Genomic DNA, 27,233 nt, shown 5'->3' on the forward strand with positions numbered 1-27,233 from the left:
ACATGAGTTATAGAACATGAGCTATAGAACATGAGTTATCGAGCATGAGTTATAGAACATGAGTTATCGAACATGAGTTATAGAACATGAGTTATAGAACATGAGTTATCGAGCATGAGTTATAGAACATGAGTTATCGAACATGAGTTATAGAACATGAGCTATAGAACATGAGTTATCGAACATGAGTTATCGAACATGAGCTATCGAACATGAGTTATAGAACATGAGTTATCGAACATGAGTTATAGAACATGAGTTATCGAACATGAGTTATCGAACATGAGTTATAGAACATGAGTTATCGAACATGAGTTATCGAGCATGAGTTATAGAACATGAGTTATCGAACATGAGCTATCGAACATGAGTTATAAAACATGAGTTATAGAACATGAGTTATAGAACATGAGTTATCGAACATGAGTTATAGAACATGAGCTATAGAACATGAGTTATCGAACATGAGTTATCGAACATGAGTTATAGAACATGAGTTATAGAACATGAGTTCTACCCGCATAACTACCAGCCCAGCCACATCCACCACATCATAATAAACTCAACAAAACTGAGGCCTCAAGAATTTAGAAAATGAAGACATGACTATTTCATATTCAAGTCGGTAACAATTGATCCCTGATCATCGCTCCAAGGCCACTGAGACACACGCCGTCTTCAGAGATTCTCTTCAATAATTCCATTCCTGCGTGTTGGAGGGGAAACGTCTCCTTTCCTCCTTTTGCAGAATTCCTCATTTTTATACAGAATTCTCATGAATCAGTTTTTTTATTCAAAGTTAGTTCTCATTATAACACGCCGTGTGGGATAAACAGCCTCGACCCAAAACCCCCTCAGGGAATATTTTACAGACAGCAGCATGGGACACCAGGGGAACTGGAAATGCACATGGCTGATTCATCTACTACACAATATTAACTGATTATTGGCTTTCATATTTCTTTTTCATTTTGTGATGTGCATTTTGAGTGGTTTTATGCTTTTAAATGAAGCAGAACCAAACGTCAATTCCACCACAACAGTGTTATTACTGAAATAAAATTTATTTAAAAAAATGAATCATTCCTAAACAGAATTCAGATTCAACTCTATTCATTTTAATAATTTTATTTAACATTTTACTACAATGTCCAGACAAAAATGTACCTTTATTTGAAGAATTAACCATTTACCCAACATTAAATCATTAGTATAGTTTAATGAAAACATTACAACCAATACATTAAGACTACCATCACAGCAGCATTATGTCTAAGCTAAAGCACAGAATAGTGCTGTCGTCAGAACAACAGAGTAATAGTCCTGAAATAAAAACCTACTTTATAAATTATTTAGATAAATATGTTAATTCAGAGCTTGAGTTTCTGTTAAAATCTATAAGCTACTGAAGTCATACTGGACTGGAAGAAGAATGAAAACACTCTGATTTTCAGAGAAATATTGTGAAGATGCTGACGTCCCCTTACATCAGAAGAGGATGAAATACGCGTATAAAAGGAAAAGACTTCGCTCTCTCCAGCTGAGATTAGACTAGTCCGTGAGGGGCTTCGGCCTCTCGTCTGAAGGGTTCTTCCACCTCTCCTCGTCTCAGGGCCCCGCCCTTCACCTCGCAGGCATGATGCGGGGACGCCGCGGCGCAGATTACACCGAGAGGTGGAGGAGCAGGAGCAGGACGAAGACGGTGCCGGGGCGGGGGGCGGAAATGTCAGCAGCTCCTTCCACCGTGGCCTTTGGAGTAGGGCGGGCGTACGGGGTTCGGGTCTCCTTGCCTTCGGGGGGTGCAGCGTGATCCGCATTTCTGCTCACAGCTGTAAGACGTGAGAAGAGATGAGACAGAAAAAGAAAAAGAAGGGCAGATAGTCATCAGAACAGAGATAAAAGAAGTGCTGGCGAACGCGTCTCTCTGCTGGTAACGTATTGCATGGCGTGTCGATGCGTGCAGCTGAATTCCACAGGGGGCCACGAACGAGGAGACCGCTGACATTCCAGCATAATTCATAATTCACCAGAGACGAGGACAGGTTATGTGTCAATTAGTCCCGAGAGGGCATTACACACACACACACACAGAAAGAACGGCCATTGTGAGCACAGCGCACACCTCATCGCATGCTGTGAAACGTGAACTGCGCCATGCGACGGTGACACGGTGACGGATGGCCTGTGCTCGTCGGGGATCTATATGCGCCATGCATGTGTGTTCACGTGCAATACGAGCCGTAATTGAATAAATAGACGTAACAGAACATTACTGTAAACGAACAGCGTGCACGCAGACGTTCGGCTTCATGCATAGAGAGGTGGAGCTAATTAACATCACGACCGGCGGAATGTTCCAGATTCCAGAACATTACTGTAAACGAACAGCGGAACATTACTGTAAACGAACAGCGTGCACGCAGACGTTCGGCTTCATGCATATTAAAGAGAGGTGGAGCTAATTAACATCACGACCGGCGGAATGTTCCAGATTCCACCTTTTCACCATGAGTATTCGTGCAGCCTGAATTTCTCGGCCTGCCTTATCCACCTCGGAATATTAATACTGCACGTTCACGCAGCAATTCCCGGGCGCGCCTGTTCTTGATCTACAAGCGGATTAAAATGCAGGAATCAGACACGCACGGAGCGAGGAGAGACATGGAGGAACACCACAAAGGCAGACACACCTCCCCGACGTGGAAACTCAACTCCCAGCGCTCACACAATGGCCATTGTGCTGCCGGAACAATACACAAAGGGCCCGTTCATCTCCGCATCACCGCGAGATGAGCGCTTTAATGCTGATTACAGCAATCGACAAGGGAGGGGAACAGCGAAACTGGCTGCTTTATTAAGAGGATCCCAGCATGCACCAGTGAGGTGTGAGGTCTACACTACAATTTAAAGGTTTACAGTCATTAGTGATTAGTGAACTCTACATGTATGCAGATTTTCTGTCATTAACAGAGTAATTTACAACATGAACACAACATGAACATGTATATATCAAATTCTCACGCAGTGGGTATACATGCGAGCCATCTTAACTGATGGCTGATCATAAAGAGCGCAGGCCACGTTCAGTTTCAGGAGTGTAGTATAAAACTCTCTGTGGGTCCCATTCATTCTATATTTCAGGCCTCGGGGGGTCCCCCGTCTAGGAATTGTCCCCCTTCGTCCTGCTACTATGATGAGGTTCAATGCAAAGACTGAAATAGGTCCAAAGCTTTCGCAATGTCCATTTTCAAAGCAGCATTTGAATATCTTTCTACACGTACTTACTAGTCATGACCCTCTGACCTCCTCTTCCTTTGCTGGAAGAGAAGAATAGTCCTGGAAGTCAATAGTCCTTCAGGACTGCAAAAGTTACCCTTCCAGCACTAAAACCCACCCATGTACAGGCAAGATTTGATTGGACAATTTTACTGTCATTCAGAATCAGTCCTTTAATTTCTATTCCTTGGCCCCTAGTGAACTAAAAAATGCACCAGCAATAACCTTTTTAAACTCGGACTCGGATGCCAACGTTCTGGACTTTAGCTGAATAGATAAGTATGAAGGGTTTACAACAACGTTAAATCATATTACCAGAATATCTTAGCCTGGTGGTTAGTGACATAACTACTTTAAAATTGTTTCTACAGGCATATACATTACAACAAATAGACTTAATTAAAATGCGAAGCATTCTAAAAAATAAACTTCCAAAAATGTGTCACATTTCAAAGTACAACTGCAGTTCAAACAGGTTATTGTGAGTGTGTCTGAAGTCGGAACGAAGCTGAATCTACAACAGAGAGAGGATTAAAGTACAATAACCCCTTGTTCATATGTTTCACCCAAAACACACAGACCGGCCGAGCCTGGCTGAATCTGTAAAAACATGCTTTGATGATCAAAAACGATGAACATTCCCAAAAAATTCCCTTGCTCTTCATTGATCAAGCCAGGAGCGGCTGTAACCAGATCCTCCTACGTGGCATCCATGTCATGCAGAGACACGGCGAACAAAGTGCTTGGATGGGTTAATTACAGCCTCACGCACATGCAGATACGCATTCATGGCATCTGGAAGATCCAGAGTGAAGTTACCATCGGCCTAAAGCCTCTGTTGGCCAGGCAGGAGCTCCAGTTTATGCATTCAGCATTCTTCATCTCCATTTTAAAGAGGCAGATGGCTGCATGTCCATTTCTGTTTAAAACGTAAGCAGACTAGAAAACCAGTAGATCCATGATGGGCCAGGGCAGGTGAAGGTGCTGCAAGGTCAATCCAGAAACAGATTCTGGCTCTTCACTCCTGAATGAATAAACCTATAGAGGACAGATGCTGTATTTCACCCCCCTGGTTGATGTCTCAATTTCCTGCACCTCTACCAGACTGTTTCCAGCAGAGCGCTGGAAGAGAAATCCAGAATAACGGTGATAAATGGACTTGTGGGTAGTGAAGACTGTTTTGTATTCGTTGGATTGCTGGTCTGTGTGTGTGTGTGTGTGTGTGTGTGAGAGAGACAGAGGGGCAGGTGGAATGAGAAAGTGAGAGAGCATACAAATGAGAAAGCGAGGAGGTTGTGGTAGAGGGGGGTGGAAGACCCAGGCCAGACGGTGGCTCGTCTGTCCCCCAGTCTCCACCGTGTCACTCCGGATCCCTGCTAAGGACGCCCCATGCAGCACAGCGGGAAAGGGAGGGACGTCGGGAGCAGACCCGTCCGTCTGGAACCTGACAAGTTTCACCTTCACCCGTCACCGCCTCTCAGCCGGCCTGCCCCGCCCCCACCCAACATGCACTGCTTCCCCACAGCAGCCTGTATAATGAATGCTGCCCCCAGGGAAGGCTCGAACGGAGCAGGCGCGAGAGATTCGCCACCTCGCTGACAGCTGGAAAAGGGAGGCGCTCCTTATCTTTTATCGCGACAGGCAGACGCAGCAGAAGATGAACAAAGGCCACAAGTTCACGTGAGGTTACATTAATTAGAGTTTTCCAGAACGGCCACTAGAGGTGTGATTCAATTCGATTCGATTATGATTATCAGTGCCTCCATATCAATGCATCACAATGGTCACGTGATGTTTTAAAAGGGTTAAGGTCTCGTACGCTGTGTGGACGCCTCGATTTACTACAATGAGTCTGCGTTCAGTCCGCTCTCCCCTGACACCACAAACGGCAGAAAAACGCCTGGTTCAGATGTCCGAGGCATCAGATGAGCGCAGACCGCTTTTCTGTGGTAGTAGCCTGGTGGGTAACACACTCGCCTATTAACCGGAAGACCCAGGTTCAAACCATCGTGTCCTTAACCCTGTGTCTCCAGGGGGGGGAATGTCCCTGTAACTACTGATTGTAAGTCGCTCTGGATAAGGGCGTCTGGTAAATGCTGTAAATGTAAATTGAGAAAATAAAGCCGCTGTGTCCTTCTAAACTCCCCTGTCGTGTTGTAGATCTCTGCACACTCAGAGACAGATCAACTTTTCCTCCGTTCCCTGTGTTTCCAAGTAGCAGAAAGGAAACTCGCCCACTCTGATTCAATACGTCATGGTGCGCAGCAGGCAAAAGTTCAAAGTTCAACAAATGACTGTGGTGCGAGAACAAGGCCACCGGGTGCCGCACCGCGCAGCGTGAATCTCCGACCCGGAGCGGCGCTGTACTCAGATCAGGCCGCCACCGTCACTACCAGTACGCCGCCAGAAAATCACCAAGCAACATCATTGTAATGTATTCGATTATGTTCTGCACTGCATTAATGCTGTATTGTCCATGTCCGCATTCATTCGATTTATCGATTTATCGATTGAAGGATTAATTTCAACCGGCCACTACACAAAAAATGAAAAATAAAACAAAGGGATTCCTCTGGCAGGAAAGGTAATCATGAAATTACACCCCAGACTGGACAAGAATGTTCAGAAGGGACAGAAGCTTCCAGCAAAGGTGTGTGTCCAATAAAACCAACATTGTTGTAATTCAAACCACACGTGATACGATGTTCTGCATAAGAAAGCACACACACACACACACACACACACACACAGAAGATTTGACCTTCACTAGAGGAGAAGGAGGTATAAAGGTATCCCTTCATGTGGGTGTAGATGAATCTGTAATGAGCTCTTCATTACCCCAGCTGCCGTCTCCTGAGCGACAACGGATGGGGGTGGGGGTACAACAACTCAAACACACACACACACACACACACATAATGGACAGCTCATCACTCGGTAGGGACAGAGGGCTCCAAGCCACCAAGGTCCGCGGTGACTTCGGCAGGGAGTTCCCCCCGTTGGCCAACACCTGGCAACATGAATGATGGCCTCACCCTTCGCCGAACCCCTCCTACAGTGATAGATGTCTTTTCATTACTCAGAGAGCGGTCAGGCCATCCGGGGCACAGGCATCTGGGAGCAGACCGGGGCGCCGCGCTGCACCTAATGATGCTGTTCAGAAGGTAGCGTCGGCCAGCCCACCCATTTGTCCTGGTGGCTCCTTTACCTGTGAATATACTAATCTTTTGATTCCCCCTGAAAACCTAATTTGTGACCCAGCTTGGATAAAACAAGCCCTGTAATACACTGACATCAATGTAAGCATAAAAAACATATTTAAACCATAATCATAATCTGTTCCAACATGTAACTCTATAATCAGGATGTTAATGTGAGCCAGTCTGAGTGTGTTTCTGTGTGTGTGTGTGTGTGTGTGTCCAGTCATGTGCATTATCTGTAAATGTAAGTGTTTTGGCCCAAGGCTATTTGTGAGCTAAATGTCACTCTACCTTTAAACAGAATGCCTCTCAATGCATATATATGTTTTTTTAGTCCTTACACTCCTTCATACTGTATTTATATTCCTTAACTGCTAAATATGGCTGGGCTAAACATTCAAACCATCTTCAAACCTCTGCCCCCAAAACTACATTTGAAGAGGTGTGCAGAGCTGAATTATAATGTAAACATATATAGACATATACACAGCATTTAATAAAACAAACCCTGGGGAGAAGTATATTGTACATCCTGCGTGTGTGCTGGCTGCAGTCTCCATCATGCATGAGGAGTGGCTCCGAGACACAGGAACCGTGGAGTGAATTCTAACACTTTAATGAGGGATATTTTCTCTTCCCTGGGGAGCATTAGACTGAACGTAATTGGCACTGCAGTTTTACACTGTGTGTACCTGAATACCCTAACATACAGTATTTACACATATTTTGTAATAACTTTTTATAAGCTTATAGATATCATACTTTCTGGATACAGTGAAAGTCCATTTGACAACACAAACCCATTTGAGTACCAGAGTGAAGACTCTGCTAACGGGAAGAGATAAATGTGCCAGTCAGGCCTGTCAACGTCCCTCAGGGTTCAGTCTCCGGACCAATCCCAGCATCAATACTACATATGGATATACCTCTGTAACCTCCATTACAGCATCAAGTTTTCAAAAGTAAAACAGTCATTTGCAATTTGCCATTAAAATAATAAAGCATAGTGTACTTCTAATCACTAATTTCAATTATCTAAGCATGATGCACAAAAGGCTATATTATGGCTATAATTTTCATGTTTGATCATCTGGGGTATTATTATTAGTCATATAAATATTTTTTTTGTGAGCTTCATATATTAGGTTCATACATTTTAATTTTGATTTGCTTTAACCTAAGCATCACCATAAGTCAATATTGACCAGAAGCTCAGGTGGCACTGGACCTGCTCTCACGTCTTCCATCAAACCCCAGCATTTTTTCAATATACGCCATTCTTCCAAGGTCATCATCGAACAACGCACTTCATCAAAATATTTTCACTGACAGCTCGATTTTTTCATCTTTTCATTACCTGAACCATGCAATTACAGAAGACACACAGCGCACCAGTCAAGCAAAGGACATCTGCCAAAAAAAGTGACCGACGCCAAGTGTCATTTATTTCTGTGTGATTATATAGAAGGAAAACAAGATTATTGGCTGGCTTCAATAGGTCCAGGAACCGAGGGGAAAAGAGAACTAAACCCCAGCCCCATGTCCACCAGCTCAGCCCTGAGGGGAACCACCAGATGATTGATCTGAAAGTGGGATATTACTGAACAAGCACTTTCAGTTCCCAGATTCCGCTGGACCTTAAAAGGTTTTTTTTTTTTTTTTTTCAAAAAGATCTTCCTTCGGGGACAAAAAAAAGAGCATGACAGGCTGCGTGTACTGCAAGGAAGACTTGTACTTCAGTTATTAATAATAATTTCTGTGGGGGAAATGGAGGGTAGAATATAAAACACTGGTGGTAAACAGTCCTTGAGAAATAGAGCAATTAAAGCGCATGGCTGAGTCTGCAATGACAGCACCTTTATCGTTTAGTCAGCACTTAGGCTAATAAGATTTTTTAAAAATAGAGAAAAGGAAAAAAATGAAGGTGGCTATTCTTCGACTTGATGGTAGGAGACCCCATGGGAGCATCAATGCATCCGTGAATCCCTGGTATCCTAGGAAACCGGCAGGCACGCAGGGCTCTTGGCTCCCAGAAATCGTTGGCAAGTGTCAACTGTAACGGCATTAGCATTATTGATATCCTGAACCGTGGGAATGTCTCTGTCTGTTGCCAGGGATTCTCTAGACTCGCCTAAATCCATGTAATAATAAAAAACTGAACATGCTGCTGGATTTGGACAATACACAGAAAAGGATCTTTTAACTGTTTAAACACCTTTAACACTGCGAAGAGAGGAACAGAAAGAGGGAGAAAATGCAGATGGATTCTAGAAGAAAACAACCTTCATGAAAGTAGTTACCGGCCTTTCTTATTGGGTTTATAGCAGATATGTATTTTTTTTAAAAAAGGCCCAGAAGGTTATAGAAGGCAGTCATGCTGACACACCAATATCAGCAATTCCCGTTTTATCAATTTTTCATTAAGTCCCCAGCCGTATTCAGCACCATCACAACTATTTATATTCTGCAGACACAAAGCTATAACGGCGGAGGTGAGATCATGTGCTTACGTAAGCGGTTTTATATATATACACAGCACGAAACATTCCCGCCGCCACCTTTGACATTTGATCCCGGAGCCCATTCATTCTCGAAAAAGCAGTGATGTCAGAGAGAATGACTTCTACAGAAGATATAAAAATGGATTTCAAAAGCCAAAGGGAAACCTGTAAAAGAACCCAGAGGTGGAAAAGACAGAAAGTGCAGAGAAATGTGCAGACTCACAGTTTATGTCTTGATCCCCGGAGTTCTGACAGCCATCCTCATCGTCGCAGTCTCCACTGGTCTCCTCGCTGGTCTCCTTGCTGGTCTCCTCGCTGGTCTCCTCGCTGGTCCCACTGCCCACCTCAGGGCTGCGGTCTCTGTTCCAGCCCATCTTCCTGGACAACTCCTACAGGGACAGATAGAGAGAACAATTAATGGTCAATGTCGCTTTAAATAGCTTTTTTACTACTTTTATACAATTTACCATGTTTAATATTTGCTGAGATTAGAGGGTAGTGTGGAGGGGTTTTAGGCATTAGGACATAAGAAACTAGAATTGTGGTGGTAGTAGGGCCTTTTGATGGGCCTGTCTGGGTGTTGGCCTCCAGAGATGGTGTCAGCTGTGTGGCTGATGGCAGGCGGTCACGTGAAATTTGGTGATGTTTGGAGCATCTTGAAAAATGTGCATGTTAGCATGCTAACATCAAAAATGCTAACAGGCCTGAAACATGTCCTCTGTATTTAACCATCACCCTTAGTCATCGTTCTAAACAGTATTTGGTGCACATTCCATGAAGTTGGGTTGTTACCCCGTAGCCTCCAGCCTTCAGTTTTACACTATTCATGTACAACAAGGCTCTACAAATATTTTCCAGTTATAGGTATGACTAATCAAGTTAGATTTATTATATATGTATATGTAATTACTTTGCTCACTTGTTTGCTCTGCTTTGTAGTTTTTTGGGGGGGTTCTGTGTACTTCCCTTTATTCACAGTGTCTGGGGATTCTTTTACACTACATCCATTGTCTGTGGTTACAGAGAAGTCACAGATTTAATTTGAAATATTGATTTATTTCTTTAACACAGAGCATGACTAAATATCTGTGTGGGGAATAGACTGGAATTCGGTTTTATCACCGAGCATTGCACAAAGCAGTCACTGCAGGCCAGCGGCTCCAGATCTAGTTCCTGTGCAGCGGAGACATGCTAATATTACCGTCACAGCATCAGCGCCATTCTGCTGCCCCAGAATTATTCGCACCGTTGAAATAATTATAATGGAATTCAACAGCGGGAGATTTAACTCCACAAGGGACTTTAATGGTAACAAAAGACAATTAAATCTAGCAGTAGGCCTGAGCCAATCATCCTCACAGGACTGTTAATTAGCGATGGCGAATAATAAATTGAGCTGAGCGTCAGATGGGCACCATGGCAACGCAGCTGGAATCGATCGAGAGAACGAGTCCAAATGCAATTAGAACAGCTTGTACTTCACACAATGAGGATAAGAACATATCTTCCAAATTAAGATTATTTATCATATACAGATATCATATATCTAACCAAGCCCATTTTTTTTTACGTAAAACCAACAAAATACGTTCATTCTTTTCAAGATTTTCTGGAATTATTTTCCATCCATGTATTATTAGTTCCATCCATGTATTTATTGCTAATAATTCGAGTGGTGGGCAGATCATAGTAATTTGCTTTGTGTAAGGAAGGAGTACAGTTGTCACGACTTGGGGTCCAAGGGGGAAAAAGGTGTAAAAGCTGGACAACTCATATCAATGGATTTATAAGAAACGTAAAAGGAACAAAAGGAAGCATAAAAGGAACTAATACAAAATAACCTTAGTACGTTTGACTAAATCGTCAGGAGAAAACAAAACTAATGCCAGGTAAGTACAGTCTTACTGTACCTACTGGGTTCTTAATGAGTCCTGGTCCATCAATCCTAATTGAATGGATCAGGACTCCGTAATCCGGTGCAGGAGCACCTGCTGTGATCGCCCAAGAGGGAAGTGAGAGTCTGGAATAAAAGGAACATTAAAACAGCCAAAAAAAGTTATAAAGCAGCTGAAAAAAAGATATATTCGGAATGCAGTCTCACTGTTTTTGTCACTTCGGCGCACGTTTGTGTGTAAAGTGTGTATTAGGCCTGCCTTTGGTGAGAATGGGGTGGGGAAAGTGGAGACAGGGCGCAGACAGAGAATGGGCAGCGTGGAGGAAAGCTGTGACCATGAAAATAAAACCAGGAAAGTGTGAGAAAAAGGAAGATGAGGGCTAACGTCAGCCATGTGATGTTTCTGCTCCTACCTCATTAGCTTCAAAGCAACGAGAGCTGGGTTTGGTTTTTATGACACTTTAAATTGTCACTTATCCTGCACTCAAGTCATTAGCACGGTGGCTGTGACAGGTCGCACTAAAGCACAAACACAGGCTGTCCGGTAATGAACAACTAAACCAGACACACACACACACACACACACACACACAGAACCCTTGGGGGCAGTATGCATTTCGAACCAATACATTTGACGATCTTTTCACCCCTGCCATTAATAGATCACTTGGGACACAGCAACTGTTGATATTTCCAGTGTCCCTCACCAGTCCAACTCCAGACGGGCCGCCAGGCTCTTAACAGATACAAATGTCACTGAAATCCACGGAGAATGGCGGTGCTACGATGACGATGAGGTTCATTTAAAGGAGTAATTGGAATAAAAACAGAAAATGGGAATCCTGTATTGTATGGCCTTTGATCTTTTTTTATCTAAACATGAAAGTGATTGTGAAACGTGTCCTCTGTGCTTAACCATCACCATTAGTGACAGTGGGCACCAGGACAGGCCTCCGGGGAGAGTGTGTGGGGACGGTACTTTGTTCAGTGGCACCTTGGCGGTTCAGGATTTGACTCAGATTCATGATTCAAGATCAGTTTATTGTCAGTACAACAGTATACACAGAATATCATGTATTGAAACACAGATCCCCCCATAGTGCAATAATAAAAGAAAATATATACATGCATACACACTAAACTAAACTATACTAACTAAAACTAAAACTTAAATACTCTACAGATTATCTCTATAGAAGAAAAGTAAAACTTTTCTGTACAATAAACAGGTTGAACAGGACATAACTGGACAACATCGTGTAAAATGGAGGAAGTGGATATGTTGGATATTTCAAACTGGACACACAAGACAAGACAAATGTGCTAAATGTGCAAAAAGAGCAGAGATGAGAAAAAAAATCAGGTGCATAAGGCAGGAAGTGTTTTGTTGTTGAGTTTATGAGTGATGGCAGTACATTGAGAGCTCTGACTGCTTGGAGGAAGAAGCTCTCGCCAGACGGTAGGAGAACCTGGCAGAACAGGGCATGTGAGGGGTGGTGAGAGTCCTTCATTATGTTCCGAGCTTGATGGATGAGGTGGTTCTGGTAGAGCTGGAGATGGGTGGAAGTGGAACTGCGACAGTGCACTTCCTGAAATCTACATTTTACATTTACAGTGTTTACCAGACGACCTTATCCAGAGTGACTTACAATCAGTTACAGGGACAGTCCCCCCCTGGAGACACTCAGGGTTAAGTGTCTTGCTCAGGGACACAATGGTAGTAAGTGGGGTTTGAACCTGGGTCTTCTGGTTCATAGGAGAGTGTGTTACCCACTAGGCTACTACCACCCTCTAGGTGGTGTAGCAGTGATGTAGCAGCAGAGAACACTCTCAGTGGTCCCCCGGTAGAACGATGTGAGGATGGGAGGAGGGGGGTTGGCCTTCTTCAGCTTCCTGAGGAAGTGCAGAAGTTGCTGGGATTTCTTGGTGGTGGAGGTGGTGTTGAGGCTCCAGGAGAGCTCGTCTGTCACGTGCACACCCAGGAACTTCACGCTGCTGATGATCTCAACAGCAGATCCATCTTGGTGACATTGAGAGTCAGGTTGTTCCACCAGATGTTTTATCTCCTCTCTGTAGGCAGACTCATCATTGTTGGTGATGAGCCCCACTACTGTTGTGTCATCTGCAAACATCATGATGTGGTTTGAACTGGACTGTGCAGCACAGTCGTGTGTCACCAGAGTGAACAGCAGTGGGCTGAGCAGCATCCCTGTGGGGAACCTGTGCTCAGGGTGAGGACCTTGGAGGGGTTATTTCCTATAGACACAGACTGGGGCCTGTCTGTTAGGAAGTCCAAGATCCAGCTGCAGAGTGGAGAGCTTCTTCCCAGCAGGTCCAACTTCATTACAAGCTTCTGAGGGATGACAGTGTTGAATACTGAGTTGAAGTATCTTGTCGAGGTGGGAGAGGGTTGCGTGGACAGCAGACGAGATTGCATTGTCTGTGGAGCAGTTTGGCTAGTAGGCGAACTAAAGCAGGTCCATATTCTGTGGAAGGTGGGTGGGAAGGTGGGAAGCACTTCATAACACAGTTGACATCTTTGGTACTGGGATGGTGGTTTTGAGGCAGGTAGGTACCACAGCTGAACTCCGCGAAGATATCTGTCAAGATGTCTGCAAGCTGGTCAGCACACTCCCGTAGCACCCGACCGGGAATGTCCGCGAGTTGACTCTGCGGAAGGTCATCCGGATGTCTCCTCGTTGGGAGGAAGGGTTGTCTTCCTCAGTGGCTCCCGGATCACCCCTGGGGCCACATTCTCACCTCCATGATGGCTGGTCTGAACTGCTTGATGATGGGTCTGTAGGTTATGGTGAGAAGTATGGAGATTTTTCTGAGAGGTCTGATTTTTCCGAGGTGGGGGAGGGGTGTGGCCTTGAGTTAACAAGTTCTAACATGCTGTCCCATGGTGTTATAAATTTTGATTTGAGGTTTGCATTGACAAATTCTCCTTGACGATGAACAAGCTGTCCTGGTAGACTGTCTGGAGGTTGCTGATGATGTTGTAGAGTTCACCGAGTGCACCACTAGCTTTAGCATTATTGCTAGCGCTAGGCAGGATGTTTACTGCAACGATGATCACAGCAGTGAAATGTACAGAGAGACATTCCGAGACTGCTAAACCCTCTACGAACCTCTACCTCTACAGAGACGATCGCAGCATTCCTGCACCAGCTGTTGTGGATGGGTTAGGGTTAGGCCACCGCCGCGCATCTTACCTGACGATGGTCAGGGCCCGGTGTGGCCGCTGCGACCTAGCATTGGGTTCCGATTTTGGGTCTGTTTTCTTACCCGCTAGGCTGATCCATGCATCATTTATATAATTCAAAAATATTTTTGTTCACTGTTCCTATGATATGATACATGAATAACTGCAGATAACTACCATTTAGTAATAATGTTGAAATAACACAACTTTTGAGGTGATTCTTGCTTTTGATAATCTATTAACGGGAGTCCCTTCAGGCTATGAAAAGACTAAAAGTCTAATTACAGTCATACATAAATTCTCCATTAAAAAACCTGCTTCATTAAAGCACTTTTGCTGAAGAAGCAGTTATCATATTTATCGTTAATAGTTGCAGTGAACTAGTAAAAAAATTATTTTTAAAGTGAAGTGATGGTCATTGTGATACACAGCAGCACAGCACATGGTGCACACAACAAAATGTGTCCTCTGCTTTTAACCATCACCCTTAGTGAGTGGTGGGCAGCCATGACAGGCGCCCGGGGAGCAGTGTGTGGGGTCAGTGCTTTGCTCAGTGGCACCTCGGCGGATCTCAGCAACCTTCTGATTACTTCCTTAACTGCCAAGCCACCACTACCCCCAAACAGTTACAGCTTACAGCACCTGGTATTCCCAGGAGGTCTCCCGTCCAAGTACTAACCAGGCCCAAGCCTTCTTAGCTTCCGAGATCAGACGAGACCGGGCGTTCTTGGGCTGGTATGGCCGTAAGCAATCTCTGCTTGAAAATCTTGGACTTTATACAACCTAGGCTTGAAAACATATCACAGAGTGAAAATACCTCCTAACTTATTTAAAAAAAAAAAACAAAAAAGCGATGCAAAAAAACTTCATTTTAAAAAGTTTTTCAACAGTTAAAGCACCTGGTATTCCAAGGAGGTCTCCCATCCAAGTACTAACCAGGCCCAAGCCTTCTTAGCTTCCGAGATCAGACGAGACCGGGCGTTCTTCAGCTGGTATGGCCGTAAGCCACATCAGTATTTCACTTCCAAACATTATATAGTTTAACAGTAAAATCTCTACACAGAAAATATTATCATACAGGTGCACAAACATCGTCTTCTCATTATGAGTTATTTAAAAATATAATATTGAAATTTTTTTTTTAAATAATAAAAATTATCAATGTAGGTCCTGTACAATGGATATTATCATTGTATTGCTTAATATATTTAGAATATTGAATTTTAAAAACATTTCACTTTGTAAATTATTGTTGTTGTACTCACAAAAGCAAAAGGTTTATAGATATTACATATAAATAACTGAATATGATAATGTAATTGAAAAACCTTTGGGGTAATAGGAGCACAGACAGAAATATGAGTTATGTGACAGGGTCCATCTGGTCCTGCACTAGGTACAGTAGCAACAAACCCCACCGCTTCTCTTTTCTTTTTTCACCATTTTTCCTCCCAGCTGTCAGATCAAGTTTCTTTTCTTTACCTCACACAGAACAGCATCTGGGCTCGAGAACGGCCCAGTCACAGCGGTGCTCCGCTGCACCCGGGTTGGGTTCGGTCTGGCCGCAGCCCCACATCGCAGTGTCTGGTTCTCATGTTCTCGGAGCAAACGTTACGAAACATCTCCCAGAGGGAAGGATGAGCTGGATGTGTCCCCTCCCAAAAACAGCTGCTGCAATGACGCCTTGTAGATGAATGGCCAATACCACGCTGCCTTCTCTGAAGGATGTGGATGGCTAGTGGGTCTGAAATAGCCATTTAGCCTTCAGCAGGCAACATGGGTCATTTGATGCTCCACAATAAGTCAATTGGTTTCAGTACATCAGCAATATGTTAGCAGAGCATCTTCCAGAGCATCAGCGCACAGAAGGTGATAATAGTTTTATTGACTTGTGACCAAACAATCAAGATTAAAAGCAAACATAATTAAAGCTTTTCCTGTCGGATGTATATCTTCGGGTTTATTGAAGGAGAGAAACCCAATAGTCATTACAGGACTATCATCATGATCATCATTTATCATCAAATCATCAAAAAGGGATGTGTGCAGGGTTTAATTCTGGTTTATAGGCATGCTCTTACTCGTGCATAGCTAATGCAGATATATAATAAGAACTTTGAAGAACAAGACTGCACCCAGACATCAATGTGATGGCCAATTATCAATACACTTATGAAAAACATCAGAACACCACGAGTAGGAAAACAGCATCACTTTCCCCTTTATTTTCTTGACTTCGCCATTAACAATCTCTCTGACAGGCCAAGAGTCAAGAATTAGGCCAACTGTGACCTCTGATTTAGTTCCTCCTCAGCCTTGGGCCAAGTGGACCTGAGCCTCTGATCCACAGCTTTTGGTGAGACCTGGGGAACGAGGCCAGACAGCAGCATCCCATTCTCACAGCAAAGCCTACCATGCACACATGAAATGTATTTTATTCTCAAGCCACCCTAGCAAACATGCACATCCTGCTTTAGAAGCCAGTGCTGGTCTTATAAAGGCATCTCATGCAAAGCTGCCATTTGCCCACAGTTCCTTAGAACCTTAAAACCACATTTGAAAATGAAAGTGACGTGATTGTCATTGTGAAACACTGCAGCACAGCACACAGTGACACGGTGAAACGTGTCCCACTCCGTCACCCTTGGTGAGCAGTGTGTGGGGACGGGACCTTCATCAAGGGGACCTCAGTGGCATCTTGGCGGATCAGGGTTCTGATTAAGGGGCCACTTCCACTTTATTTGGCATCTGAAGGAAGTGGCTAACACATCACTGGCTGAGGATGTGGCTTGTTGAGAATCTTACTTGGTTAAAGTGCTCTAGCCTGATTCTGGCCTCCTCGAGGACGGGGTCTCTTCTCCGCACCTTCACTTCCGGGTTGTGCTCCTGGGCCTGCAGGCCATTGCCTACCACCATACTACTGTAACTAAGAAAGGAAGAAAAGAAAAGAAAAGAAAAGAAAGAGATTAGAACATATCTGTGCCTAACATGTGAAGTTTCATTTTCATCTCCAGTCCCTGACACCCATCTAATCCAAGGCCTGTCGAGAGCAACGGATTCAATCTCGTTTTCGGCAGCATAAATGATTCATTAGCGAGTTGCACTCCGCTCCCAGCATGGAACCAAGAGGCACGGATAAACTGCAAATCCAGCGGCTACCAGCTGGAAAATGGCTTTTTGAACTTTGAACAAAGTTTACTGGGAGGGCCGATTATTGGGGCTCTGCTGTGCTCAGCGCTTCGGCTGATCGATGGATCAGATCAACACGAACGGGTCAGGAAGGGGCGGCGTCCATGTCACATTCCCGCTGCAGTCATTGGCTGCCTGAACGTACACACGTCCCCAGACTAATTAACAGGACAGATTGACTAAATCCTCGTCTAAATTGGCTTGAAGTGTTGTTGTCTGAGAGATTGTGCCAAAGACACGTGCAGTCAGCGCACAAGATAACACAGCGATTGCCACCCCAGCTTAAGTCCTTCCGTCTCGACAGCACTCCCTGCACAACAGACACATTTACATGACATTTACACGCCCACCGTTGCCATGACAATCACGTATGATGCATGAATGAACGATGAAAAGCAATGGAGCTAAATGACACAATGCTGTTCATGCATCATTCATGCATCATACGTGAGTGTCGTGGCAACGATGGGCGTGTCTGTTAGCCGCTTAGCCCACAATAAACCCAACTGATTGGCCAATGTGCTTGCCAAAGAAACCCGTTGTACTCATTTTATTACGTGTAATTTTTGATGGTTCTTTGACATTTTGTCAGTCTACCAAACAGGTTATTTAGCTTTTTTCCCACTGAGAAATGTTTCTATATCCAATATCAAGTGCGTCCAGACAGAAAGATGAACAGAAAGGGGTGGCGGCTGCTGCACACATCTTAAACAGATTAGCAGATATTGTTGAAGGCCACCTTCTTCCAGAAACAACCTCCAGAACCTTCTCCAAACAAACGGACATCTTGTTATTCTGCAGCCTCACACTGACAGAGCAAACAAATCTCTGCCGCCATTCCACGCCAGGAAGATGGTGGTGAGCATGCTAACTGGAAAAAAAGAAATGAAAATCAGAGGGACATCAGAGAGAGCGCGGTGTGCTCCACGATGAAATCATCCCCACTGTTTTCCAGCCCGAGTTGCAACGCGGGACGCTGGTCAGCGAGCGATATCTGCGGCCTCCGTCCTCTGGTATGGGAAGAAGGTACATGGAGAGCATGCGTTTTGCGACTGCATGACGAAAGCGAGCGGGGTTGGGCTGTAATTACATCCAGGCTTTTTTTCCCCTGTTGTGGCTTGTAAGCACCGTGAAATTATGAAATGATGGGCACAGACTTTCTGAGATTTAAGCAATCGCTCAAGCCACACTGGAGTCATTAAAACCATCCCGGGCACAATAAATACGGGAGCGTTACTCACGGCGTGACCCACACACGACTGATTCCAGCAGCCCTGACACTTTTCATGCGAGACTGCAAGTAGAAGTAGTAGTTACTGAACGCCACTGAAGACCAGATTTGACCTCGCAGCCTCTTTGACGGGGACGGATGCTGAAACCTGGTAGTACTGGAGATACAAGGTGATTGACCTCACTGGTGGCACAGTCCTGGACAGGCAGAATGTTGATGAGTACAGGCTGAGCTGCACAGTGGCGTTGTGGTTAGCGAAGTGGTCTCACACCTTTTCGAATCTTGGTTAAGACCTTGTGTGTTTGTTCTCCCCATGTTGGCGCGGGTTTCCTCTGGGTTCACACTAGGTGGATGGGCGGCGAAACTGAGTAACAGGACTAAGTGTGAGTGAGTATCTGATATAACGAATGCCCTCATTTTCCACTTTTTTTCGGTCTTTTTGCGGTCCTTCTGAGGAAAACTTGTTCCTCTGAGCATCTCTTCCTTGCAGGAATATTTCCTTGTTGCAATCATCTAGGGTTCAGACCTAAACTACTGCACATTTCTGACTATTTGTAGAGTGTTTGTCAAAATGAACACATACATAGTAAAGAAAGTGTCAATTTTACACTTAAAGAGTTGATTTTAACTCAAGATTTGGTCTTGAGACCATAGACTCTATGGCCAGTGTTCACGGTACCTTCATCAAGGGGACCTCAGTGGCACCTCGGCAGATCGGGATTCGAACCAGCAACCTTCTGATTAGAGGTCTGCTTCGTTACCCACTAGGCCTCCACTGGCCCAGAGGTTTAAGCACATGGTCAAAGTAATATGATTACACATTATAGAGCTGTGAAGTGAAGTGATTGTCATTGTGAAACACTGCAGCTCTGCGCACGGTGTCACAGTGAAACGTGTCCTCTGTATTTAACCATTGACCTCTGGGTTATGGGCCAAGCGCGCCTCCACTGTGCCACTCTGCTGCTCAATAACTGCTCAGTTATTTTTTACTCCAAAAAAAATACTTGAACACTCTATTGTGTAATGATATATTTTTTGTATTTTTACATATTCATCAGGTATAATAAAATCATCCAAACTATATTATGTAGCATGTAGCTACTCAACCATTTAATTATAGTGATTGGTAAAAGCTGTCTGTGAAACTATAATACAGGATCAGGAGACTGGGTGGGGTCATGGGTGAGTGGCCACTAACCGAACTGGGCACGCAATGCATGCTGGTACTAATCCACACTGTGTAGAGTTGACTTTACTCTGACTTTTAACTATGCTGTTAGAGTTGGTTTACTTGTTTTACTGTGTAGAAATTTCATCAGTTATGAAGTAAACAAAAGAATTTTCAACATGCTGATAATTTTGTGCACAACATCCAAGTGACTCAGTTCTGAACTGATTCAGCAGACTTCTAAATGTGTAATTAGATTGCATTTTAAAATCACATGTAATTATTGAAGCTTTTTAAGGTTACGTGAATTCGCCCGAGTAACTTTTCTAGGAATAAACTGCTCCAAAACTCACAGGACAATAAACAGCTAAATCCGCTTCAAAGATGGAGAGTCTTCAGGCTTGTGGGGATCGAATGAATCAAACCGAAACAACCCAGGCAAATATTTTTTCAGGGGAGACGTGGAACTCGGAGTTCTCCATGACAAACTGCAGCTGGTTTTTCCACAGAAACCATAAACAAGCAACCGTAAGGAGCTTGGGCCGAGATGAATCACGCACATTCGCTTGCCTTAGATCATCTGTTCGGAGGTTGGAGGGGTCGCTCTGAGTCTCACATGTTCCTGCTGCAATAACAAACCGGCAGAGATCTTCTCCTCCCACCCAACTTATGCACACGTTCCCTGCAATTTCTTTATTGGAGCTGGAGGAGCTGGATCTCCACCAGCAGGACCTAATGCTAACGCTGAAGATACCACCTGATGTGTCCCATCAGGAAATCACCTTCGTCGACGAAACACCCACAACTCAGAGCAGAGCTTGTGAGAAGATGAAGTTGAGGTTAAAATGGCTACTGAGGAAGCATATAACTGAAATGTTGTGGAGTGGAGGGGAGTAAACCACAGAAGGGCTGGAGGGGGATTAGAAATTGAGCGATGAAAGGGTGAGAAGACACCAGTCCTCCAGCCTGGCCAGCCGTACCGAGTACCACCCTACCTGCTGACGGACCATGATGCTCTCAGCCTAAACCAAAATGGAAACAGGGCTTCCATATCAACCACTGACATTCCATGAGACAAAATGCCAAATTTCAACATTTTTTTCTCCCAAGAACTACGAAAAAATGTCTTCCATCTGTCTGGAATGGAGTGTGATGTTTTATGGTGTGAAAACTACAGACCAACATACTCATTTCTCAGCAAAATATGAAAACCCCACCGGCAAACTAGATCACGTAGCCACTCCATTCAACACCAACAGGACATTTTTGTGTTAACCATACTGCGTACTGATTAACGGCGCCACGCAGAGGTCCGTCAGCCTGGGAACCTGCTCTGTTCTTCTGTCCACCAGTTCATTATTACAGAAACTTATTTGAGACTTTTCTCTTACTGACTCACTTTCCAAAACCGCTTGGTCCTACTCAGCGTGCCAAAGACTCGAGTGCCAACGCACCACAGGGTGCAACAACAACACACACACACACACACACACACTTACATTCAACTAGTGTGCAGGAGGACAGCGGGAGGAAACCGGAGAACCAGGGAGAGCATGCAAACTCCGCCATACAAGGTCTGAGCCGGGATTCGAACTCCCAGCCTGGGAGGCCACGGGTCTATATTATTTTATTTACGGACATTTGTTCATGTCGTGATACATTTATCATAGCATCCTGTTATCAGGTGATATGATTGTGTGTGTGTGTGTGTGTGTGTGTGTGTTCTTGTCTGCATCAGCCACTGGTGCAACAGCAGTTTGTGGATTAAGGTGGCAACTGCGTTTTAAAGGCAACCGAGAGCAAGAAACCAATTTATGAAGCATTAATATTCAGATTAGCATTTATAATGACCTTGATGTGAGCAAGTATGCATATATAACTCGTTTAGCGCGTTTTGAAGAAATCTTTATTTACGGAGGCATTCCAGTCGACGCTGCGTGGCTGAGACGCCACAGATTCCGGCTGTAGGAAGGAGGTCAGCAGGGCTCCTGTTTTGGGGCTTGTTAGGATTTCAGTCCTCAGGAGGTCTCCTGCCCGAGGCTCTGTGGTCAAAGGGCAGAAGCTGATACCCCTGATGCCCGTGGAGAGAGGAACACCTGTACACGGCTTCACACATGTGCACAGCAGCTGGCAAGGCCAGCGTGTGTCAAACTGAATCCCTGTGAGTGGTGACCATTCCTGTTGTTAAATGTCACCAGACAGTAAACACAGATACACGCAATCGAAGTGAAGTGAAGTGATTGTCACATGTGATACACAGCAGCACAGCACACGATGCACACAGTGAAATTTGTCCTCTGCATTTAACCCATCACCCTGAGTGAGCAGTGGGCAGCCATGACAAGCGCCCGGGGAGCAGCGTGTGGGGACGGTGCTTTGCTCAGTGGCACCTCAGTGGCACCTTGGCAGATCGGGAATCGAACCGGCAACCTTCTGATTACAGGGCCGCTTCCTTAACCGCTAGGCCACCACTGCCCAATCGAGGAGGCGAGTCTCACTTTTATTCTAACGTGCAGCAGAAAGAGCAGGAACCTGGTGTTCAACGCAGGTTGGAGCTGTATTCGGGCCTTAAAAGTTAGGCCATACATGGCCACCTCACACACATTATCAATATGTGTATTGCTGTTCAGTGTTGATGAAACACCTTAATTGAGCAGCTAAACGTATGCAAGTAAATATGGGTCAAATTTCAGCTGAAAAGCGAATAAGACTATGAACCAGGTTCAAACACTGAAGCCTGAGTGTCTCCAGGGGGGACTAGTGATTGTAAGGTGCTCTGGATGATGTAAATGTAAGATCAAGCTCAGCATGGATCTGCACACAGTTCTGTGTAACACCACGGTTACATTACAACGCTGCCGCCTAGTGGTGACTGAACAAAAAAACCTGCACAATCAGGCAGTGCGCCAACAGCAATTAATTATATCGTCCTGGAATTTGGCTGTTTTATTTTTATTCAGTGCAGCCAGCTTTCAGGCGCAGTCTAATGCGATGCCATCGGAATCCCAACACAACACAACTGACAAGAAAACCCATAGATCCATCCTGTTCCACCTATAATAGCACAACCTTTTACTGCACAAGCAGTGAGCGTAGGACTACACAGAATAACAAGGATGCTGCACATAGTTGGTACAATAGGTGAAAATGAGTAATTACTCATTCTTGTATTTATCTGAAATTTTGTATTTTAATTCCACTATAACAGTATAAGGCCTTCTTCTCCACCCTGCATAATACAGGTTGCACGGAAACATTATACAATTATACAATTTCATTTCTATTTTTATGTTCTATTAACTACATTTTTGTATCATAGATCCATAATACAAACATGGAATAATATGTTTTCATTTAGGTCAAAGGGAAATGGGTTCAGTGCGAACCAGAGCCATGTCGGGTCAGCCGAGTGTATCTGAGACCCATGGAGTCTCTCCAGATTCCACCCGACCCCCCAGCACTCCACCCACAGCTAAATCCCTGGTATTCCAGCCTCCACCCCAGACCGCAGACATCATAGCTACAGACGCCAAAGCATTATTGCGAAATAAAGTATTTATTCAGTGAGCATAGAAATCACAAGGAAATATGAATATACATTTATCAGACACCCTTATCCAGAGCAACTTACAATCATTAATTACAGGGACACAATGGTAGTAAGTGGGGTTTGAACCTGGGTCTTCTGGTTCATAGGCAAGTGCCTTACCCATCAAGCTACTGATACACCAATTTGACGTTTCTTCATACTACATAAATGTAAAAAACCTAGTTCAAAACAATGTACAAAAATGTAATGCATGACAGTATTATGAAAATTAAGACAATAATTTAACAAAGTTGGTGAAAATAAAGAGACTGTCTCTGCTATTATACTGATTTTATTTGGATGATAAATGGCATGGAGTGTCTAAGAAATGTGCAGTTTGCGAGTTTCTGGTTTCCCAGGGCCCCCGACACAGTCCAAGCCAGCTTCATCCAGTCTCAGCCCCCTGAATGGGGTCTTGCAAATTGGGAAGGGTTTAGATGAATGAGCCTGGCCCACTTGTTGGAGGTCAGGGTTGGTTTTGATGCAGAGTAAATCGCGACTAACAGTACATCACCTTATATCTACAAAGAGGTCTAAAAAGAGTGGCTACCAAGGTAACATTGTGATTTACAGCAAAATAAATGGAATGGGGACAGGACGAATAAGGTTCTCCTTATACGTATATAAGATATATATAGTACATGTGTGTGTGTGTGTGTTTGCATGGACCCGGAGACAGAAATAGAGCCCCTATAGGCACATGTTTGTTTTGAGTGTGTTTTTCACAGAATCTCATTTGTGTGACAATGGAAGTGCAGGACTTGCTGAATGAAGCCTCTGTCCTCGGGGGGTGCAGGAAAAGGCTTCAAAAATCCATGGCAACCTTAACCCCCCACCCCCCAAATTCTGGTCTATGTCCCTATCCTGGACCTCACATTCATTCAAGTCAGTCTGGAAATTAGACCGCTTATTCTGTCCACGGCTCCTAAATTAGCTTGCGCCACGAGAGTCCGATTCAAGCCGGCCTGCATCCCCCATTCAGCACTGGCAATTACGCACAAACGCAGCGTGGGCCGATGTAACCGAGCACTCCGTCAGCTGTCTGTTTATCAAAAATTCATCACATAGAAATAAAAGATAAATCAGAAGCGTCTCTTGTACAGATTTTTATATTGTACTACTTCTAAACCCTGTAATACTGTAATAAAAAGCTGTAATACTCAGATGCATCTTGCTCTGAGTCACTCAGTAAACTGATCCGCACGGGAGTCACTTGAGTCAGTATTTCCACATCGACAGCAGTGAGTCAACTGAAGTGATCCAATCGAAAGTAAAATACTCTACTCACAATAAGTTAGAGATTTTCTTATTTACATGAGCGCTTTTCCTATTTGCTCTGAATTTTAATGAAATAATACTTATTTCATAATAATAATTACTTGATATTACTAATAATGTATGAGAAGAAACACCTTTTTCATTACCACAAAAATTTGGACAATAACAGGAATAGCTCCAAATAACAAAAAATGTCAGTAGAGGGTGTTTCCTCCATTTACCGCAATGACAGCTTGACAGCGATGTCTCATGTTGGATGATCTGACTCAGGCTCTCTGATGGTGCAAAGACAGTTATGCAACATTTATGGTAGTAATTGATGTTTTAATGATGTATTTATGTATTTCAATTTAGACATGGTGTAGTTAGGACTTAAAGGTCTCAGATTCATGACTCGTTCATTTTTTAATGGATCTGGGTGATCAAATTCAAATTCAAATTTTATTTGTCACATACACAGTCATACACGGTATGATGTGCAGTGAAATGTTTTTTGCGACTGCTACAGACCACAGTATTGCAAATGTTGCAAGTAAACAATGAACCAATATGCAAATATTGCAAACATAACCAAGTATTACACTTTTACGTCTTTAACATAAAATATGTGTAACTGATAGGGAGAAGGTGTGCAAATGAGTTACAGTTTTTTTTACAATGTTTAAAGAAAAGAGAAAAAGAGCCATAAAAAAAAAAAAAAAAAAAGAGCAGTAAGGTAAAAAGCGCAGAGTCAAAAAGCGCAGAGTCAATCCAGGTGAGTCGTGACTCACGCAGCACTACACAGTAGTGCTTTTACACTACAAACAGTGGACAACTTTAATAAATGTTACCTTCTCAAATACCATCAGAAACAGGCTAAAAAGTAAAAATCTGTTCACATTTGTATCCGTGCCAACAACATCGTGTATCTAAATTCAGTGTAACTCTAATAAGGACACAAATGGGACTGAAAGCAACAAAAGAGCCAGTGAATGTCCCTCTTACCTTTCTACCACGTCCTCGCCGCTCCAGCATGTGTGGTCTCCCACCACCATCTCTCCCTCACACAGCTGCTCCGGCAGGGTGGAGAAGAAGGCCTTATAGCGCAGGATATACTGTACAAACTCCCTGACGAATGGCACATACTCAGTTACCTTTTTATCCATACAAGTAATGCATGGTTTTTCTTCTAATAAACAGCTTGCTTTGTAAAGTGCATGTCTAATTTCATGTCTAGTTGTCATACAACATGAAATGCCATCATTTAGATATAACACTTACTTTGTGATTTTTTTCAGACTTTTAGGCTTATCCGTCTTTGCACTTTTAAGAGGAAGTGACCTGCAGATAGATTATGGATTATGGTGGTCAGTGGGTTACACTGCATACATTTACATTTATGGCATTTGGCAGAAGCCTTATTCAAAGCGACTTACAACATGCTTCCATGTTAAAACAATGAAGTAATCAGTTCTGGATCGCTAGGATTCAAACCATTAATACAATATTTCATTCATTCGGTTGTAGTTTTTCTTACATAAGTCAGACAATAAGAAAGTTACAAGTTAAATTAGCTGTTCTGACCTCGAGGGGAAGTTCATTCCACCACCGAGGGGCCAAGACGGAGAAGAGTCTAGATGAGCGTCTTCCTCGTACCTTCAGAGATGGAGGGACCAGGCGAGCAGTACTGGAGGCTCGGAGTATACCAGGTGCAGTGCGAGGTGTAATAAGGGCTGTGAGGTAGGATGGTGCTACTCCATGTTTGGCTTTGTAGGACAGCATCAGTATTTTACGTAGCAACGTAAAATTCCGTAGGTAACATTAAGTAGGTAACGTAGCAGAGTGGTGTTGTGGGAGAATTTGGGAAGGTTAAAGATCAGTCGTGATGTAGACCTGCTAGAAGGTAGTTACAGTAATCCAGTCATGAGATTACTAGGGACGGAACCAGTATCTGGGTGGCCTGTGTTGATAGAGAAGGACGAATCTGTCTGATATTGTAGAGAAGGAATCTACATGAGCGGGAAAGATTGGTGATGTGAGTCGAGAAGGAGAGTCTAAAGTTGGTTTTCTAAAGTTACTCCAAGGCTGCGTGCAGTTGTAGAAGGAGAGATCTGAGAGTTGTTCAGGTAAAGATCCTGATGTGGTGAAGAATCTGCTGGAATGAATAGTTCTGTTTTGGTGGGATTGAGTTGGAGGTGATGGGCTGCCATCCAAGATGAGATGTCAGTTAGACATGCAGAGATTTTGGAAGCAGCATGTAGATCAGAGGGAGAAAAAGAGAAGATGAGTTGTGTGTCGTTGGCATAGCAGTGGTAGGATAATTCATGTGAAGAAATAACCTAACCAAGTGATCTTGTGTAGAGGGAGAAAAGGAGAGAACCAAGCACTGAGCCTTGAGGAACACCAGTGGAGAGTCTGCGTGAAGCAGATGTGGTTCCTTTCAAAGTTACTTGGTAAGACCACTCATCAATGTATGAAGCAAACCACTGCAATGCTGAATTCCAAGCCTCTGCAAGATGCACAGGAGAGTCTTGTGGTTAACTGTATCAAATGCTGCAGTGAGGTTGAGGAGAACAAGAACAGATGAGGTTTTTGCTGATCTGGACGCATGTAGCTTCTCAGAAGGAGCCAGAAGGGCTGTCTCAGTAGAATGACCTGCTCTGAAGCCAGACTGGTTGGGATCCAGATGAAGTAATAGCTGATTGTAGACACAGCACTCAAGG

The 27,233-nt window shown here is 43.9% G+C and overlaps 1 protein-coding gene, 1 non-coding gene and 1 pseudogene across 3 annotated transcripts in view; all 3 read right to left on the reverse strand.

The window, feature by feature from the left end:
- Positions 1 to 1,045: 1,045 nt before the first annotated feature.
- Positions 1,046 to 27,233, reverse strand: part of gpc5b (glypican 5b) — a 31,860-nt gene continuing 5,672 nt past the window's right edge. For both annotated transcript variants that reach the window (XM_028969146.1, XM_028969145.1), the window contains 5 exons: positions 25,792 to 25,851; positions 25,516 to 25,638; positions 16,882 to 17,002; positions 9,201 to 9,366; positions 1,046 to 1,829 (listed from right to left, as the gene is read on the reverse strand). In XM_028969146.1, the coding sequence (XP_028824979.1) occupies positions 1,663 to 1,829; positions 9,201 to 9,366; positions 16,882 to 17,002; positions 25,516 to 25,638; positions 25,792 to 25,851 (637 nt within the window). In that variant the 3' untranslated portion in view covers positions 1,046 to 1,662. The remainder of the gene's footprint in view (positions 1,830 to 9,200; positions 9,367 to 16,881; positions 17,003 to 25,515; positions 25,639 to 25,791; positions 25,852 to 27,233) is intronic.
- LOC114783627 (5S ribosomal RNA) lies at positions 14,707 to 14,825 on the reverse strand. Its single transcript, XR_003748522.1, has one exon. It is a non-coding gene; the product is annotated as a 5S ribosomal RNA (ribosomal RNA).
- Positions 14,964 to 15,082, reverse strand: LOC114783653 (uncharacterized; annotated as a pseudogene).

The sequence above is a fragment of the Denticeps clupeoides genome, unplaced genomic scaffold, assembly GCF_900700375.1.
Source record: "Denticeps clupeoides unplaced genomic scaffold, fDenClu1.1, whole genome shotgun sequence".
In the NCBI taxonomy this organism is placed as follows: Eukaryota; Metazoa; Chordata; class Actinopteri; order Clupeiformes; family Denticipitidae; genus Denticeps; species Denticeps clupeoides.